The 15,793-nt window shown below is 42.9% G+C and overlaps 1 protein-coding gene across 1 annotated transcript in view; it reads left to right on the top strand.

Moving 5' to 3' along the window:
- The first annotated feature begins 1,227 nt into the window (after positions 1-1,227).
- SLC2A12 (solute carrier family 2 member 12) overlaps positions 1,228-15,793 on the top strand; it is a 56,776-nt gene continuing 42,210 nt past the window's right edge. Inside the window, exon 1 of the mRNA XM_036871772.1 lies at positions 1,228-1,487. Within this exon, the coding sequence (XP_036727667.1) occupies positions 1,373-1,487 (115 nt within the window). The 5' untranslated portion in view covers positions 1,228-1,372. The remainder of the gene's footprint in view (positions 1,488-15,793) is intronic.

Below are 15,793 nucleotides of genomic sequence, written 5' to 3' on the forward strand. Positions count from 1 at the left end.
AATGATAAGTTAATTTCGAGCTGTGTTAGGATCCAGCCAAAAGGCCAAAAGTGAGTTCTGTGTAGTTCAGCTTCTGCCTATACAAGCAAGAACTCGTTTCTCTGTCCAGAGGAACGACTAGGACCAAAGCTGTATTTCATGTCATCTTCTTAAGTTCAAGAAGGGCTGAAAGTGACGGAAACCGAGAAAATCAGAGAAGGACAAGGCTGGGAGGTTGGGATATAGGCAAGTTATGGCATTAGACCACCTGGCTTCCTGGTCTCAGCTCTGCCACTGACTAGCTGTGATATTTGAGGCAAGTCACTTTGCCTCCATTTTCTGCTCTGTAATATGGGTACATGCCTCACAAGTTGGTTTTTTTTTTTTCCCCCAAAAATGAATCATTTGGTAAGACCTTTATAGAAATATATTCACAAATGAGGAAAAAAAAAATCTTCCTTCTCAGGCCCTGCTTTTGTTTCCGATTGGACGGCACCAGAGCCACACCATGGTCCATTCACTCCGGACGCTCAGAACTGGAAATGCCCTCCTCCTACAATCAGGCTGGCAGGCGTCCATTTCGACAGAAGATTCAGGGTTGGTTCCTTCCTTAAAGACAGCTATGCGTAAATAAACTGCGATACTTTGCTGTAACCCCAGGGTACAAAAAGTCCAAAGAACCTGGGCATTCTGACTTTGCGTATACTTGGTCTCAGGCCTTGATTTGTCTGACAGGCCTTGGAGAGGGAGAGTATATACCGCACTCACCTAGGGCAAAATCAGGTTGAAACAATGAAGATGTTTCATGCTTTGTTGAATTTGCTAAGTGTCACTGCTCTTGGAATAACCGTCTTGCTGAAAAATTGACACACTTTTCCTTCTGGTATGTCTTTGCCTAAATTGTTCCTCCCTGTGCAAGATTAACTAATACCATCTGTGAGTATTCGGGGCCCTCACTCTCAGCCTGGGCTTGAATCTGCCTGATTCTTTTCTGTGCCTCTTTTCAAAGGTGCAGGAATACAAGAGCTACACCTCCCCCACCCCCCCACCCACGCCCCCAGCTAAGGGCCAAACACTGTCAGAGCTCCGGTTCCCAAGCCTGGAAATCCTTTGCTTCCAGCTCTGCATCTGAAGGCAAAAAACAATCCTCCGGAGATTCGGCCCTCCCACTGCCTGTGATAGGCTGCTTGGAATAGCAAGAGCCTGTGTCACCGAAAAGGGCAAAGCTTTCGGAAATAGAAACAAAGTTGGTCACAAATCACATTGGCTTTGCCCGAAGTTTTTTTTTTCACCTTTCTTTAGCATGCGACCATGGGGAAAGTGACCGCTCGTGTCAGTGGGGGAAGTCAGGGTGGTTTAGTGCCCAGGGAACGGCTGTAACTTCTACGTGACCATGGTACCTGTTGAAAACGCAGAGGGCCCCAGTCTGCTGAAACCGAAGGGGCCAGCAGCCGAGACTGATGGCAGCGACAGAGCCAGCGGCGGCCGGCATCCTCCCTGGGCGAGAGGTAAAGCGAGGCTGCAGGGCTCGGGGACCGCGAGAGGAGCGAGCTGGGCGCGTGTCTCACTCGTGTGTGTGTGTGTGTGTGTGTGTGTACACGTGAGCGTGCTAGGTGCCTGGAGGCGAGGGGACAGGATCTGCTGGGAGGAGCGACAAGGAGCTCTAATGTGAAGGTTGAAGTCCCACTACTCATAAGCCGGGCGCCCTCCGCTGTGTTGACGGTATGATGTATAAATCTTTTTCATTTGGAGAAATTGACTGGCAAGATAATCACACGTGTAAACACACCCACACACACCCCCGCATACACACACTTTTTCATTTATTGTCACAAATGGATAATCTGTAACAACTGGACATTATAACCACCATTTCAAAAATGAGCATTTTAAGGAAGCTTCATAAAATTATTAGTTATGTAATCAATAAATACAACTTTCTTTTTAAGTTCCCAGCATCTGTTTGTAATGAATTTGAGCGTTATTTACAGCCTAAAACCTCTGCTTGGTTGCTCCTGCTTTCTTTAAAACTGGCCTTTCAGACTGAGGTTTGTTTAATACTTTTCCTTCCAGAGGTGAAATTTGGAAAAGTTTTAATTCATTTCAGTTATCTTTGCTAAACCAAATGCCTTTCTTCACTCCCGCATTTACAATTTTCACAAACACATTGCACACTTTTAGTTGCCTTTTCCTCTTCAGTTAGTTTATTCTCAAAGGAATAGGAACTAATCGTAATATGAAATGAAATCAAACACAAATAATGCCCTTCTTCCCACTGCTTCCCTCAGCTCTGCTCCCTCTAATCATATAATACATTCCCACGCCATATATTGGAATTTCATACATAACCAAAAACACTAAATGATACGAAAGGCATTTTACATTTCACCTTGGGATGGATCTGTATACTTATGTTTGCATGGCGGGTTTGATGATCTTGGAATTGAATCCACAACCCCTCTCCAGGAGGAACTGAGCGGCCCCTCCTTGGGAACTGAGAAGCTCTCCTTATCCCCTGCCCTCTCCCTGCTCAGCCTTCCTTTGCTTCCCTCCTTCTAGTCAAGAATGAATATCTGGGGTCACCTTACACTATGCCTCAGCCCTCTCTTCAGCAGAGCTGTTCCTTTGTCTAAGTGTGATCTTTGGTTCCTAAGTCTAAGAGCAGACAAAGGAAACTTGTATTCGGGGGTAAAGAGAAAGAGTGGCAAAGTTCTTCACTCTGAATTCTGGCAAGATTGAGCTCTAGGGTGAGCTGAGGTGGTGATATTGACAAAAGGGTTAACTAGATAGAGTCACTGATAAATGTCACAAAGAAGATGAAAAGAAACTTTGTCCTGGAGGGACCTCCATGGTAACACTCAAAAATGGACTATTTAGTTTTGATATGTCTTTGAAAGCACAGTGTACTACTCTTAATAGGTTAAATTGCCCAAGTTCACAGTGATCCCAAAGGAAGGTAACATGTATATGTGCTTGTAAAGGTTGAATACACACACAAAATTCAATTTATAGTGCAACTGTTTATGCCATTGAAAAGAAATGATAAATGAACAAATACCATAAATTATCTTTTACATTTAATTTTAAATGAACCTTTATCATGTAGAAGAGGAAACCTAAATGTTTTTCTTAAATCCTTAATTAATGCAGCTTTGATGGGTGCTATATGTAGTTTATATTTAGACAAATACAAACCTTTTATTATTACTTTTGTAAATTTTCATAAATTGTCTTAAACATTCTTGATACCCAAAGGCAATTATACAGATCTGTGTGTATAATGAATCCATAATACGGACTTGCTCTATGGTTTTGACAAGTTACTTCACCTCTCCAACTTGGATTGTATTTTTGTATGATTTACGAAGATGTTGAGGTTTAATGAAATATTTGACAGATACTCCTTTCAACTTCTTTATTTTTTAAACTTCCATAGTTTCATCCAGGAAATTCTGAGTATTTAAAACATGCTTAAATTATCCTACTTTTCCTGCATTTGAAGGTGGCAAGTTGTTCTATATTCCTAGATGAAAAAATTAACGTGCAAAGAGGAATGAGTTATACAACCCAGGACAAGGTCATTAAAACATTTGAGATATTGAAAAATGAAACAAAACAAAAACCTTAATCTCTTTGATTGCACCCCCTTAATGCTATTGTGTGTAATGAAAAGTGTTGGCAGGTTTTCCTTGGCTAACCCCTCTAAACTGGAAAGAATGCTCTGTTTCAATGGCTAGAAGCTAATGAATTTAAGTTCATTTTCAAAAAGCTATGGCTCGGACTTCCCTGGTGGCACAGTGGTTAAGAATCCGCCTGCCAATGCAGGGTACACGGGTTCGAGCCCTGGTCTGGGAAGATCCCACATGCCGCAGAGCAACTAAACCCATGCGCCACAGCTACTGAGCCTGCGCTCTAGGGCCTGCAAGCCACAACTACTGAGCCCACGTGCCACAACTACTGAAGCCTGTGCGCCTAGAGCCCGTGCTCCGCAACAAAAGAAGCCACCACAATGAGAAGCCCGCACACCGCAATGAAGAGTAGCCCCCGCTCACTGCAACTAGAGGAAGCCTGCGCGCAGCAACGAAGACCCAACGCAGCCAAAAATAAATAAGTAAATAAATAAATAAATTAAAAAAAAAAAAAAAAAAAAAGCTATGGCTCAGGGCTTCCCTGGTGGCGCAGTGGTTGAGAATCTGCCTGCCAACGCAGGGGACACGGGTTTGAGCCCTGGTCTGGGAAGCTCCCACATGCCGCGGAGCAACTAGGCCCGTGAGCCACTATTACTGAGCCTGTGCTCCACAACAAGAGAGGCTGCGACAGTGAGAGGCCCGCGCACCGCGATGAAGAATGGCCCCCGCTCTCCGCAACTAGAGAAAACCCTCACGCACAGAAACGAAGACCCAACACAGCCATAAATTAAATAAATAAATAAAATTAAAAAAAAAAATTTATGGCTCAAAGTGGGTACATTTTAGTAAACCTTTCAGTGTTCATAGACACATTATAATTGACCTTGTAGGGCAGGTTGAGCTCAATTTGAAATCTCGGTACCTTGAGCCAACAACAGATATAGGTGAGGTGAGGAACATGGACTGCTGGGGCATCTTACACAAGGAGAGCATGAGTCCAGAAGATGTGTGGTTGGCCCACGTTCACGCGGTGGCTGATCAAAGCTGACCCTGACGACCTGTGGCCCAGGGGGCCTGCTCCTTCATCTCAGGAGCGGGGTTTCCCAGGCTCTTCTAATTCATGATTCAAACAGCTGGCTAGGAGGAGGGTTTCCTTAAGTCCCCCATTACCCCACCAGCACTGCATTTTCCTCTCAGATCTGCCCAAAAGTCAGAAACCAAGAACAATATTCACGGTATGAGTGTAGGTTCTCCGTGCTGCAGATCCAGCTGCCGAAAGCAGTGGAACCCAGATCGCTAGAACTAGACTCCGAACCAGCTGAAAGGGCTGCGCTTCATCCCCTCCAAGACCCTTCTAAACCTGAGTTGCCACAGTCTGAGATTTAAGAAATGCACACTTCTGCTAATGAGGTGAATACCCTATGGCAGTTGTTCTCAAACTTGTTTAAAGCTGTGAACTCCTTTTTGCAAATGGAAGCTGAGTAGGTGGTCAGTATGTTAAGACAAGTAAACATGGCGCCTCTTTAGTGGAAAGGGGAGAGGTGGGGAAAGAAAGACCTGAAGCCTGGCCGCTTCCCTGCTCCTCTCTCATCCCTGGTGGCCCTGAGCCGGCTCCTGGGTCGGCATCACATTAGCAAACCTCAAGTCCATCACCACTCCGGTTATGCAGGCCATGTTTTTGAGGTTGGGGCATATTTACTGTGCTGCTGCTGTGAGCCTTGGGCTCTCAGGATTAGCCTAAAACAGACCCCCTTGAACTGAGTCAGGTCTGGCTCTCTCAGGCTTCCTCAGGCAGCCCAAGGGGACGTCTGCTTGTAAGACAGACTGAGGAGACTTTGGGGAACAAACTTATCACCGGGGAAGAGAAGGTCAGACTGACCAGCTTGACCTGATAACAGAGCTTTGGCTGTGAGACCAACAGACTGGTCACTTTGGGAAGACCCAGGCCTTGGCCATTCCCATTTTTCCAGGCTTTCCATATATTAAAAAGTGACATCTGAAACTAATATAATATTGTATAAATTGTATAAATCAACTATACCTTAAAAAAAAAAAGCAGAGATAAAATTTTTAATAAAATACATACGGTATGTATCGAAAGAAAAAGTGACAAAACCCTTGACAAAAATTGTGTTCTTAAAAACATGTGTATTTAACAAATTGATGGCAATTACAACAGCAAAAAAAAATGTCGTGTAGCTTGATATTCCCAAGGAAATGACAGAATTTATAGACATTTGAATTTATGAGGGACTATAGACTTTTTTTGACTGGAAATAAGACCAGATTTAAAGATAACCATCTCCCCTTTCTCTTCAGTCAGCTTATCTCTGGGGCTGTACGTTTAACCTCACTTGGAAATCATATCCAAAGTCTAAATTTGAGGCTTTTTGTGACAGTGAGGCATGGGCAAATGGCTTCTCTGGGATCTTAGAAGGGAGAAGGCTCTAAATAAACATGGCGGGAGCTGTTTCACCGCCAACTCTGGGTGGTGTTTGGCTCACGCAGCAGGGCTCTTTTCCCCTTTAATAGCACATCACAGAGAGAGCAGAGAGATTGCCGCTTGTCGCAGACCACCTCTAGGCTGCTGCAGCGGCAGGCATGTATTGTGAGTGCTTGTGTTGGCAGGGCCTGGCACACGAGGCCAGGCCAAGGAGCCACCAACAGTGCCATTGACCCAGAGGGCCTGAAATTAGCCAGCAAACACCAGCATGCCTGAACAGGTTTTATAGCCAACGTCTATTCCGATAGGTCAGTGCCTCTGTCCAGTTGTTAAATACTTTAAACATTACCCTTCTGTCTGGTAACATTGCCAGCAGGACCTGAGCGGCTGCGTTCTTAGGAAACAGACTGGTGGTAGCTGGTAGGAGCCTACCGTGATCCCTCAGGTATGTTTTTTGTGAATTCTCAAGGAGGTACTTTTCAGTGGTCTAGACCTTGTAGAAGCTGATAAAAACAGAACTCAAAATACAGTGAGTCCACCCTGGAACTGCCTGCAGAAACTCCAATTTACATGTATGTATCAGAGGTGAATGTTAAAATGCAGTTTTTAATTGCTGTAGATGTGTGGGATGGTATTTTTCATTCAAGAATATTTAGTTCTTGAATCTGTTTTCATAGCATCATGTCACTAGGAGGAACTGAAGTATAATACTATTTAGCCTCAGGGTTCAAAAAGCTCTAAAAGCTCCAAACAGGCCTCCATGAGTGTGGAATTAGCTTTGGGCTTTTAAAGGTTTGAAGCAGCTTTTTATTCAGATTGTATGAGCAAGAACTGGCTTTATAAGACTCTTAAATTGAACGGAGTTGGGACTCCCAAGTTCAATTTTTTTCTCATGAAGTCTTCCCCAAGAGGATGAGTTAGCGAATAAAATAAGGCAATGAAAGCCACTTAAAAGTACACCAAGTCACGGTGGTAAGAAAGGAGAAAAGCTGAAATGTGCTTCTTCCCAAGGAGCTATTTCACCAAATACCAAATGATGATAATTTCCCATCCCATCTTCCCTCAAAAAGTACCCAATCTCTGGGACTTCCCTGGTGGTCCAGTGGTTAGGACTCTGCGCTTTCACTGCTGAGGGCTTGAGTTCAATCCCTGGTCAGGAAACTAAGATCCCACAAGCTGCGTGGAACAGCCGGAAAAAAAAAAAAAAAAAAAAAAAAAGTCCCGAACCTGAAACCCCTCCAAGTATTTCCCAGCTGAAATGTTAAGTCAAATATATTACTTCCATATTAAATCATAAATTCACATGAGTTTTTTTTCTATTTTATTTTGTTCTGTTTTGGCTCCTTGGTATCATTTTTCTTCCTGCATCGCAGCACATTCATTTATGCATTTGCAAAATGGCTATGCTTCAGTGATATACTAATTTTTCTATACAATTTAAGTAGAAGTAATAAGACTAAAATAATTTATCACATTATTCTCATTTTAGGAGTTTTCATTCTTTTTGAGCATGACTCACTTTATACTGTTGTACCAAAATATCAGGGAGAAAAGCAGTCCTTTGTTTGACTTATAGGAGTATTTTTTTTCTCTTAAGTAAATCAAGTGTTATTAAACTTTAAACTGGTAAATTGTGCTTCCTTTGGAAGTAATTGTTTCTCAGAAACATTCATGACACAGGTCTGCCTGGCATTACTAGGCTCTGGGGCTGTTAGCTACAACCATATTATTTTATTTATATTATTATTATTATTATTTTTATAATGTGTGGCTCCTGCATGCACCTGTTTCCCACACTTTGTGGAATTTGGGAGACATGTGCAATGCTAATTTAGATATGACATCTCAGCCTCAGATGTGCAAGGTTTTTTAAGAATAGGGGAGGGAATTCCCTGGCAGTCCAGTGGTTAAGACTCCGCCCTTCCACTGCAGGGGCAAGGGTTCGATCCCTGGTCGGGGAACTAAAAATCCTGCATGCTGCGTGACGTGGCCAAAAAATAAAAATAAAATAAATAAAATAAAATAGAGAAGTGAAGAAAAAAGAATAGGGGAAAAAGTTGTAATTTTAATCAGTTGGTATCGTGAAAGAACATCCCTAAGCTAATGAATGTTTCATTTCTATTGGGAAACAAAATTGTGGAAAGCCCAAGGCAAAATCACAGGAAGAATTTTTAATGATATAAGCCCAGTTGTGTAGGTATTGCCAAAAACAAAGGAATTCAAGAATTTATGAAAAGGCAGAATTGTTATGCTGGAAACAAGGTATCATTTTACTTCCTTTGCTATCAGTAAGAGACTGTTACAAAGTTTTACTTCAGTGTTATGGAGATTTTCCCCCATAGATTCAGACTAAACAGATCTTTGCTGAATGATTTTTGTGGGCAACCCAATGAGGTAATATTACCCCAAGTTCACAGATAAGCGAACTGAGGCTAAGAGAGCAACAGTTAACATTTACCAAGCACTTACTAGTGTGCACCAGCCACTCGTCTATCTCATTTATTCTCATAACAACTTTATGAGTTATGTAATATTATCTTTATTTTAGGAATGAGGATGCAGAGGAACAGAAAGATTAAGGGACATGTCAGGGTCTAGCTGGTAACTAACCAGACGCTCTGATTCCAGATTGTACCTTCAGCATTAAGACAAGGTACCTCTGGGAGAGAAGCAAAGTGACTTGCTCCATGTAACATGGATAATAGCCCAGAGATCCAAACCTCAGTATCCTAAATCCAAGCCAGGGTTTTGCCCACTTGAATGATAATACCATCCAGCACCAATGTTTCTACTTCCTGGTCTGTTCCGTGATCTGATCTGTGAATTTGGGTACCCAGTATATGCCTTTCAGAACTTTATTGCATTCTGTTTTAGCTATTCTCTAATTTTCCATGTGACATGTCTTTTTCTATAAGATTATAAATTCCCAGATAAAATATATATTCTTGTACCTATCAGAGCTCTGAGCTAACTGCAAGTGTTTAGAAAGTACTGTGTAGCTCATAAGAGGGAGGAGTTATGCCTTTTCCTCTGTATTTCCATCAGGGATCACATGCAAACGGCACAAGTACAGCCATCTTGTAACCTAGGAAATGTGTCCGCACTGTGCTTGGATTGACCACCGTGCTGATTGCACTGTCCATATAGTTGAAACTGTCTGCCATCTGTGTCCAAGACGGTACTGCCATGGAGTACGTGCTTAATTGTTAAATCAGTGAGTGAGTGAAGAAGTGTTTGTTGAGCTGAACTGAAGAGCATTTAATTCTGCAATACTTATTGACCACCTACTGTGTGAGAGGCACAGTGCCGGATACTTCACAGTAAAAAAAAAAAGATATCTAAGACATTATCCAGGTCCATAAGTTTTACCAACTCATCAGAGAGATAAGAGTCTAAATAATGACAAGACAATCATTTAGCAAATATTGAGTGTCACCTAGATGCATCAGACATGATGCTAGACCCTGGGTCCAATGGTGAACCAGTGACATTCATGTGATGCAAATACTTATTAACAGTTGGTGATGAGAGAGAAGAGATCAGGAAACCTACAACGGAGGAGGTGGCCAGACACATAACGCCACAGTAGTGCACAGGGGGCAGCTCAGCCAGTTTTTGAAGGATCCTGGAAGACAGTATGGCTAAGCTGAGTCAAGAAAGTATCACTGAGGCCAATAGATTTACAGAGAGAATTCTAAGCAGAGAAGATAGCTTGTATACAAGTTTGGAAAGGAGAGAATGGCACATTCAGGGAACTACGAATATTTTTGTCTGATGAAAGCACAGAGTTCAAAGCAGGAGAAAGAGGGTTATGAAAGAATCTGAAGGTGTAAGTAGGGACGATGTTATGAAACCTTTGTGTGATAAGTATCATGAGAGGAGGAATTCTTAGGAAGAGATCCTACTGGTTTATAGAAATCCAGAAAAGTTTCTGAAAGTGATGATAGTGGTGAAAGAATTAGGGGGTCTTGGAAAGCTCCACTTGCATGGCTGTAAGTCCTTCAGCTCTATGGGATCACCATTCTTTTAATATTTAAACAAAAGTAGCTCCAGCCCCCATAAAGTTGAATCCACATGCCCTCCACCTTGTTCAAACCCTGCCCTTGCTCCTCTGCCCTCCGCCCATCCTCAAGCACACCCGGTATACCGGTACACCTTAGGAGTCTTGTGGTTTCTGATCACTTTTTGCACCAACTTCCTGTTTCCCCTGGATTTTTGCCCTTCAGTTCCTGCAGCTGGTCTTTTCTCTTATCCCTGCTCCAATCCACGCATGGATTACAGCCCTTTTCCTTCATATACTCAAATCCCATTCACGCAAGTTCTTTGTCGATTCTTACCGACAATTTGAAGAGAGCTGTAGTGCAATTAAATATTAGGTGGGCCCATTCATAAAATTCTCCTGTCAAATCCACCCTAGGGAATTTCTTGTAAACCAACTTTTCTAAAAGCTACAGGCCTCTTGCACTATTGTTCCCTTGTCTTCCCCATCCCCATCCCCCAGAACTTGACAAACTCTCCTGACCTTTTCTTTCATTTCTCTCATTTCTGGGTTCTGTTGGCCATTCTTTCTTGATATCTCTCTCTCTCTCTCTCTCACACACACACACACACACACACACACACACGAAAATTCTTGCTTCTTGGCCTTTTCTCCTGTTCTTCCTCTCTTTCCCATAGCCCACCACTGTATTACCAACATGACCCATGGGCTTTCCCCTTAACCCTGAGGTGGCCGTCTAGGTATTCATTTTTAGTAAATAAAGTGCTCTTCCTAAGAACTTTACATCCACAGGCTTTACAATATTATTTTTTCTGCATTTCATTTCCTTAACTAAAGAATTTTTAAAGCACTGAGGGTGATTCTCAACCATTTTTGAGTACCTGGACTCCGTTTTTAAATTGAAAAACCTGGACTCCTTTATTTATTTATTTATTTATTTATTTATTTATTTATTTTAATTAATTAATTAATTTTTATTTTTGGCTGCGTTGGGTCTTCGTTGCTGCACGCAGGCTTTCTCTAGTTGCGGCGAGCGGGGGCTACTCTTCGTTGCAGTGCGCGGGCTTCTCATTGCGGTGGCTTCTCTTGTTGAGGAGCACCGGCTCTAGGCGCGCGGGCTTCAGTAGTTGTGGCTCGCGGGCTCTAGAGCGCAGGCTCAGCCGTTGTGGCACACGGGCTTAGTTGCTCTGTGGCATGTGGGATCTTCCCAGACCAGGGCTTGAACCCGTGTCCCCTGCATTGGTAGGTGGATCCTTAACCACTGTGGCACCAGGGAAGTCCTGGACTCCTTTTTAAATAGAAAAACAACTTCAAATTCTCACGTAATAGTTTTCACAGTTTTATATTTATTGATTAGAAAATATAGAATGACAGAAAGCTACTCTGCATTCACTGGCACTTTGAATTAAAACCTTTTTTTTCAATCACATCTACATATGTATGAAATCTTGAAGTACAGATATATATGTTACTATTTTTCCCAATGTTTAATAATCATTGATGGGATGAGGATCCTTTTTGAAGACTTTGCCAATTTTCAAAAGTCCCTCGCTCACCACAACTCATACACGTTGAGAATCTCTGGAGACAGCAGAGGCCTCTTGGTAAAATGGCTGCTGGTTTGTTCTCCAGATTCACCCCCTCTTAACTATCTATTGAAAATCCCCTTGAAAAGATGAAAAGAGATGCAAAATTACAATAGTATTAAAGCCAGATATATTCATCAATGAGTTAGAACTTACCCCTAAATAAAATGCAAATATGGGCCTAATGTATAAACAAGGGCAGTAGTATTTTAGCTCTCCACAAAAATCTCACTCAGCACCCCTAATGAGAGAATTTTCATCAGTCAAAGGATGACATCTCCACAGACCCCCACCCCCGGAGCTGCTTTTTTGGAGGGTCAGAAGGTTTTGCTCCATAGTCCAATTCTTCCCACCCTACCCTGTCACCATCACTTCTCTTTCTATATCTCTTAAGGGCTACAATTTTCAAGATTTCAGCAACTCTGGCTGGCTCGTTGCATTCTAGAATGTGAAATCAGTGTTAAGAAGAGACAAAGTCCAAATGAGCCACTGGAATGGTACATTCTAGAAGTTGTAATTTTGCATGTATTGTTTTTGTTTTTTTTTTAAATTTATTTATATTTGGCTGCGTTGGGTCTTCGTTTCTGTGCGAGGGCTTTCTCCAGCTGTGGCAAGCGGGGGCCACTCTTCATCGCGGTGCGCGGGCCTCTCACTGTCGCGGCCTCTCCCGTTGCGGAGCACAGGCTCCAGACGCGCAGGCTCAGCAACTGTGGCTCACGGGCCTAGTTGCTCTGCGGCATGTGGGATCCTCCCAGACCAGGGCTCGAACTCGTGTCCCCTGCATTGGCAGGCAGACTCTCAACCACTGCGCCACCAGGGAAGCCCTGCATGTATTGTTTTTGACAAGCAAAAAATGACAGTCTGTTCATAGTCAGCGTACCAAAAAGTGGAAGAAAAAGAATTCCTTTCTCAGTCCAGTGGGGTCACTCCACAAAAATAACTTCCAGACATCAGAAATTTGGCTAGCAGCTGTGCACATCAACTGCTCCTTCAAGTCTAACTACGAGAGTTTCCAACTGCAACTGGGTGGCTAGACTGAGGTGTGGCAGACACTGAAAACCCAACAGCTTTTCCAACTTCCTTCTTATTTCTTGGTCTTTTCCATCTGGGGAACTAGAAGATTCAGATACTCACTTAGTCTCTCTTGCAGCCAAGTTTGGCTGTGGAACTCTCTAGTTCTGGTCAACGAGACATTAGGGCAAGTCTTTGTAGGGGAGGAAAAAAGTTTTCCTCAACCTTTTTAGGGCCTGTGGCTGAGTCCGAAAATTAAACTGACAAAGACTAACAGAAAAGCATCCATGTTTATTTAATATAAGTCTTATGTGACATGGAAACCTTCATAAGGAAATAAAGACCCAAAGACATGACTAAGCCTGAGTATTTTTATGCTAGATTTGATGAACAGTGGACAGTCATGAAAATATGACAGGTCAAGGAGTATGAGCTAAGTGTAGTGAGCCAGGGGAAACTTAGCAAGGCTGTTTGTTTGAATTCTTCTTGGTGCCCCTTTGTCTTCTGAGATAAGGATGTTCTTTTCCTCTGGGTATAACAGACAGCACCTCTCACATGAGGGTTTTATGACCTGTTTCGGGGGTGGGGGGGAAGGGCAGGGGGAAGGCTAGAGCCACCTTCCTGTATCTGGCATTTTCTCAAATTCCTTCAGCTTAAAATATTCAATATGCCAAGGGGTTGTATTTTGGTGTAGCACGTCCTGAACCCCATCATCTTCCAAGGTGCTTCTGAAAAGTTCCTTCCCTGATAAAAGGAAAGAGGCACATGGGGTTAACCCCTTGCCCTAAGCCTTCTTCCATTGTCTGCTGCCTTTGAGTCTGGTTGTGAAAGCATCTAATATCGAGAGCTGTGACAGCCACCTTGCACATATGGTGACAGATTGGGGACAAAAGCCAACCCTCTGAGGAGGCAGGAACAGAAGGATGCACAGAGTGTGAATCCTTGGAGACACCAAATGCAACTTGGTCTTCTCACAGAGTAAACAATAAATGCCCTTGTTTTTCAGGTTTTTGGTTTCCTGCCGTCAAAAATATCGTAAATGATTTGGGGGCTGGGTAAAGAGAATGTGGCAATCTGGTTATTGTCAAGCACATTTTAAATACAAAGGCAAAGCATGCATTTTAAGATTTCTCTTTACAGGAAACAAATACATTTTGGACAGCATCTGATTTCTGTTCTCTATAATTTAAAAAAAATGGACTCTGTGGAAAAAAGAGATGCAGGACAACATCTGGTGATAAGAGTAGATTGAGGTGAAGATGGAACTAGCTGAGATCAGAGATGCTAATAGACCTAATATGAGATGTGTAAAGTGTCAGAGTCTAAAACTGCAAGAGCAGAATTATTATCTGAAATCTGTGATGCAGAGGAAAATAAGAGAAGCTATTCTAGGAGGCACATAAAAAGAACAATAAGATAGAGATGAGAGGGGAAATGAATATATTTAGCTAACATATAAATAATTATTCCAAAACAAATGGGAAGGAAAAAAACCCCAAAATACTAGAGGAAATCTTTTCTGAGTAGGAGAACTCAACCAGTAGCAAAAAAAATTTAGAAGGAACAAGTACTCTGACTTGTCCTGGTGAAAGTTTCAAATTGAAGGAAAGACGAAAGAGAGGAAGGAAAGAAAGAAAAGAATGAAAGTCCTACAAGGGATCAGGCAGAAAAGAAGTGTTAACAACAGAGCAAAATGCAGGGAAGTGCTCTTATGCCCCCTCTTTATACCTCCCCAGACAATAGAATTTGGAGAAGATTAGTTTCAGAAAAGTGTATCTGTGAAAGTACTACCTGGGCTTGGAAAAATAAAAGGAAGGAAAGTAAAGTTCCTATCTTTTTGTCCTAGAAAGTCCAAACAATAGTAGGTATAGAGGAAGGCCACATTTTCTGTTGTTCTGAGTTTCATTGCATGTTAAAGAGAGGATGGGGGTACGGGGAGAGGTGGGGGGAGAGTGGTTAGATAAAGGATAGTGCCCAATATTTACCATCACAGGGAGCACCACACATGGTCCAAGGCCAAGAGGCAGCATCTGGAACTTTTGACAGCTGTTGGAAACACCATACCACAATACCACACTCTCCTCACACCCTCCATACAAGAGAGCTATCTGATTAAGCCAGCGCTTTCCTTCCTGGGCATCCAATAGCCTCTGCAGAGCTCTGGCATCAGGTCCTGTGTGGGCCCCCCATACAGACTCTACTCTCAAGGAGCTCCCAATCTAAGCAGGAGACAGACTAATCCAGAGCGCTGTAAGGCCCTGGACACAAAGGCAGAAGAGAGAAGAGAGATTAATGCTAACCACAGAGAGGGAGTCTGGAAGATTTTGTAGAGGGGGGATATTTGAGCCGGATCTTCAAAGACTCATGTTTCCCTAGGCTGTGAAGGAGGGAGGCCAGATGTGCCATGTGCCGTAAGTGAGGGACAACAGCATGAAGAGAAGCACAAGTCTGGGAAAGGGCAGGCATTTTCCAGAAACAGCCAGTGGTGCAGAAGGGCTGGAGAATTGTGCCTGGAGACTGTTGTTGGGACCTGAAAACCTGGTCCCCAGAAAGGAGACTGCTAAACATGGAATCTGAGTGACTAGTGAACAAGCCTGTGCATGGGGCTGACATTAAATAAAACATAAATATACGAGTGACAGCGGAACAATTTAGAGTCCCTGCAATGGTGCCATATTAACTGGCTAATAACAGTGCTGAAAGCGCTATAGAAATACTGATTGCATGTTGTTCAGATGCTAAGCATTTATGTAAATATAAAGTTCCAGGTGCTAACCCTTAAGTAATACTAGGTATTAACCTTAGTCTGTTGACCAACCGTGGGGAAGAGAGGACCAAGGATTGGCATTTGCAGTGCTGTTACCATGCATTCATTTATTTATTCACTCAACAGATATTTATTGAGGATTGACCTTGTGCCAAAGACTAGAGGTAAGAATACAGATGTAAAGAAAGCAGGGTTTGGGGACTTCCCTGGTGGTGCAGTGGTTAAAACTCCATGCTCCCAATACAGGGGGCCTGGGTTCGATCCCTGGTCAGGGAACTAGATCCCACGTGCATGCTGCAATTAAGAGTTTGCATGCCACAACTAAGGAGCCCTCGAGCTGCAACTAAGGAGCCCGCCTGCCACAACTAAGGAGCCCGC

Source organism: Balaenoptera musculus, chromosome 12, assembly GCF_009873245.2.
Source record: "Balaenoptera musculus isolate JJ_BM4_2016_0621 chromosome 12, mBalMus1.pri.v3, whole genome shotgun sequence".
NCBI classification, from domain to species: domain Eukaryota; kingdom Metazoa; phylum Chordata; class Mammalia; order Artiodactyla; family Balaenopteridae; genus Balaenoptera; species Balaenoptera musculus.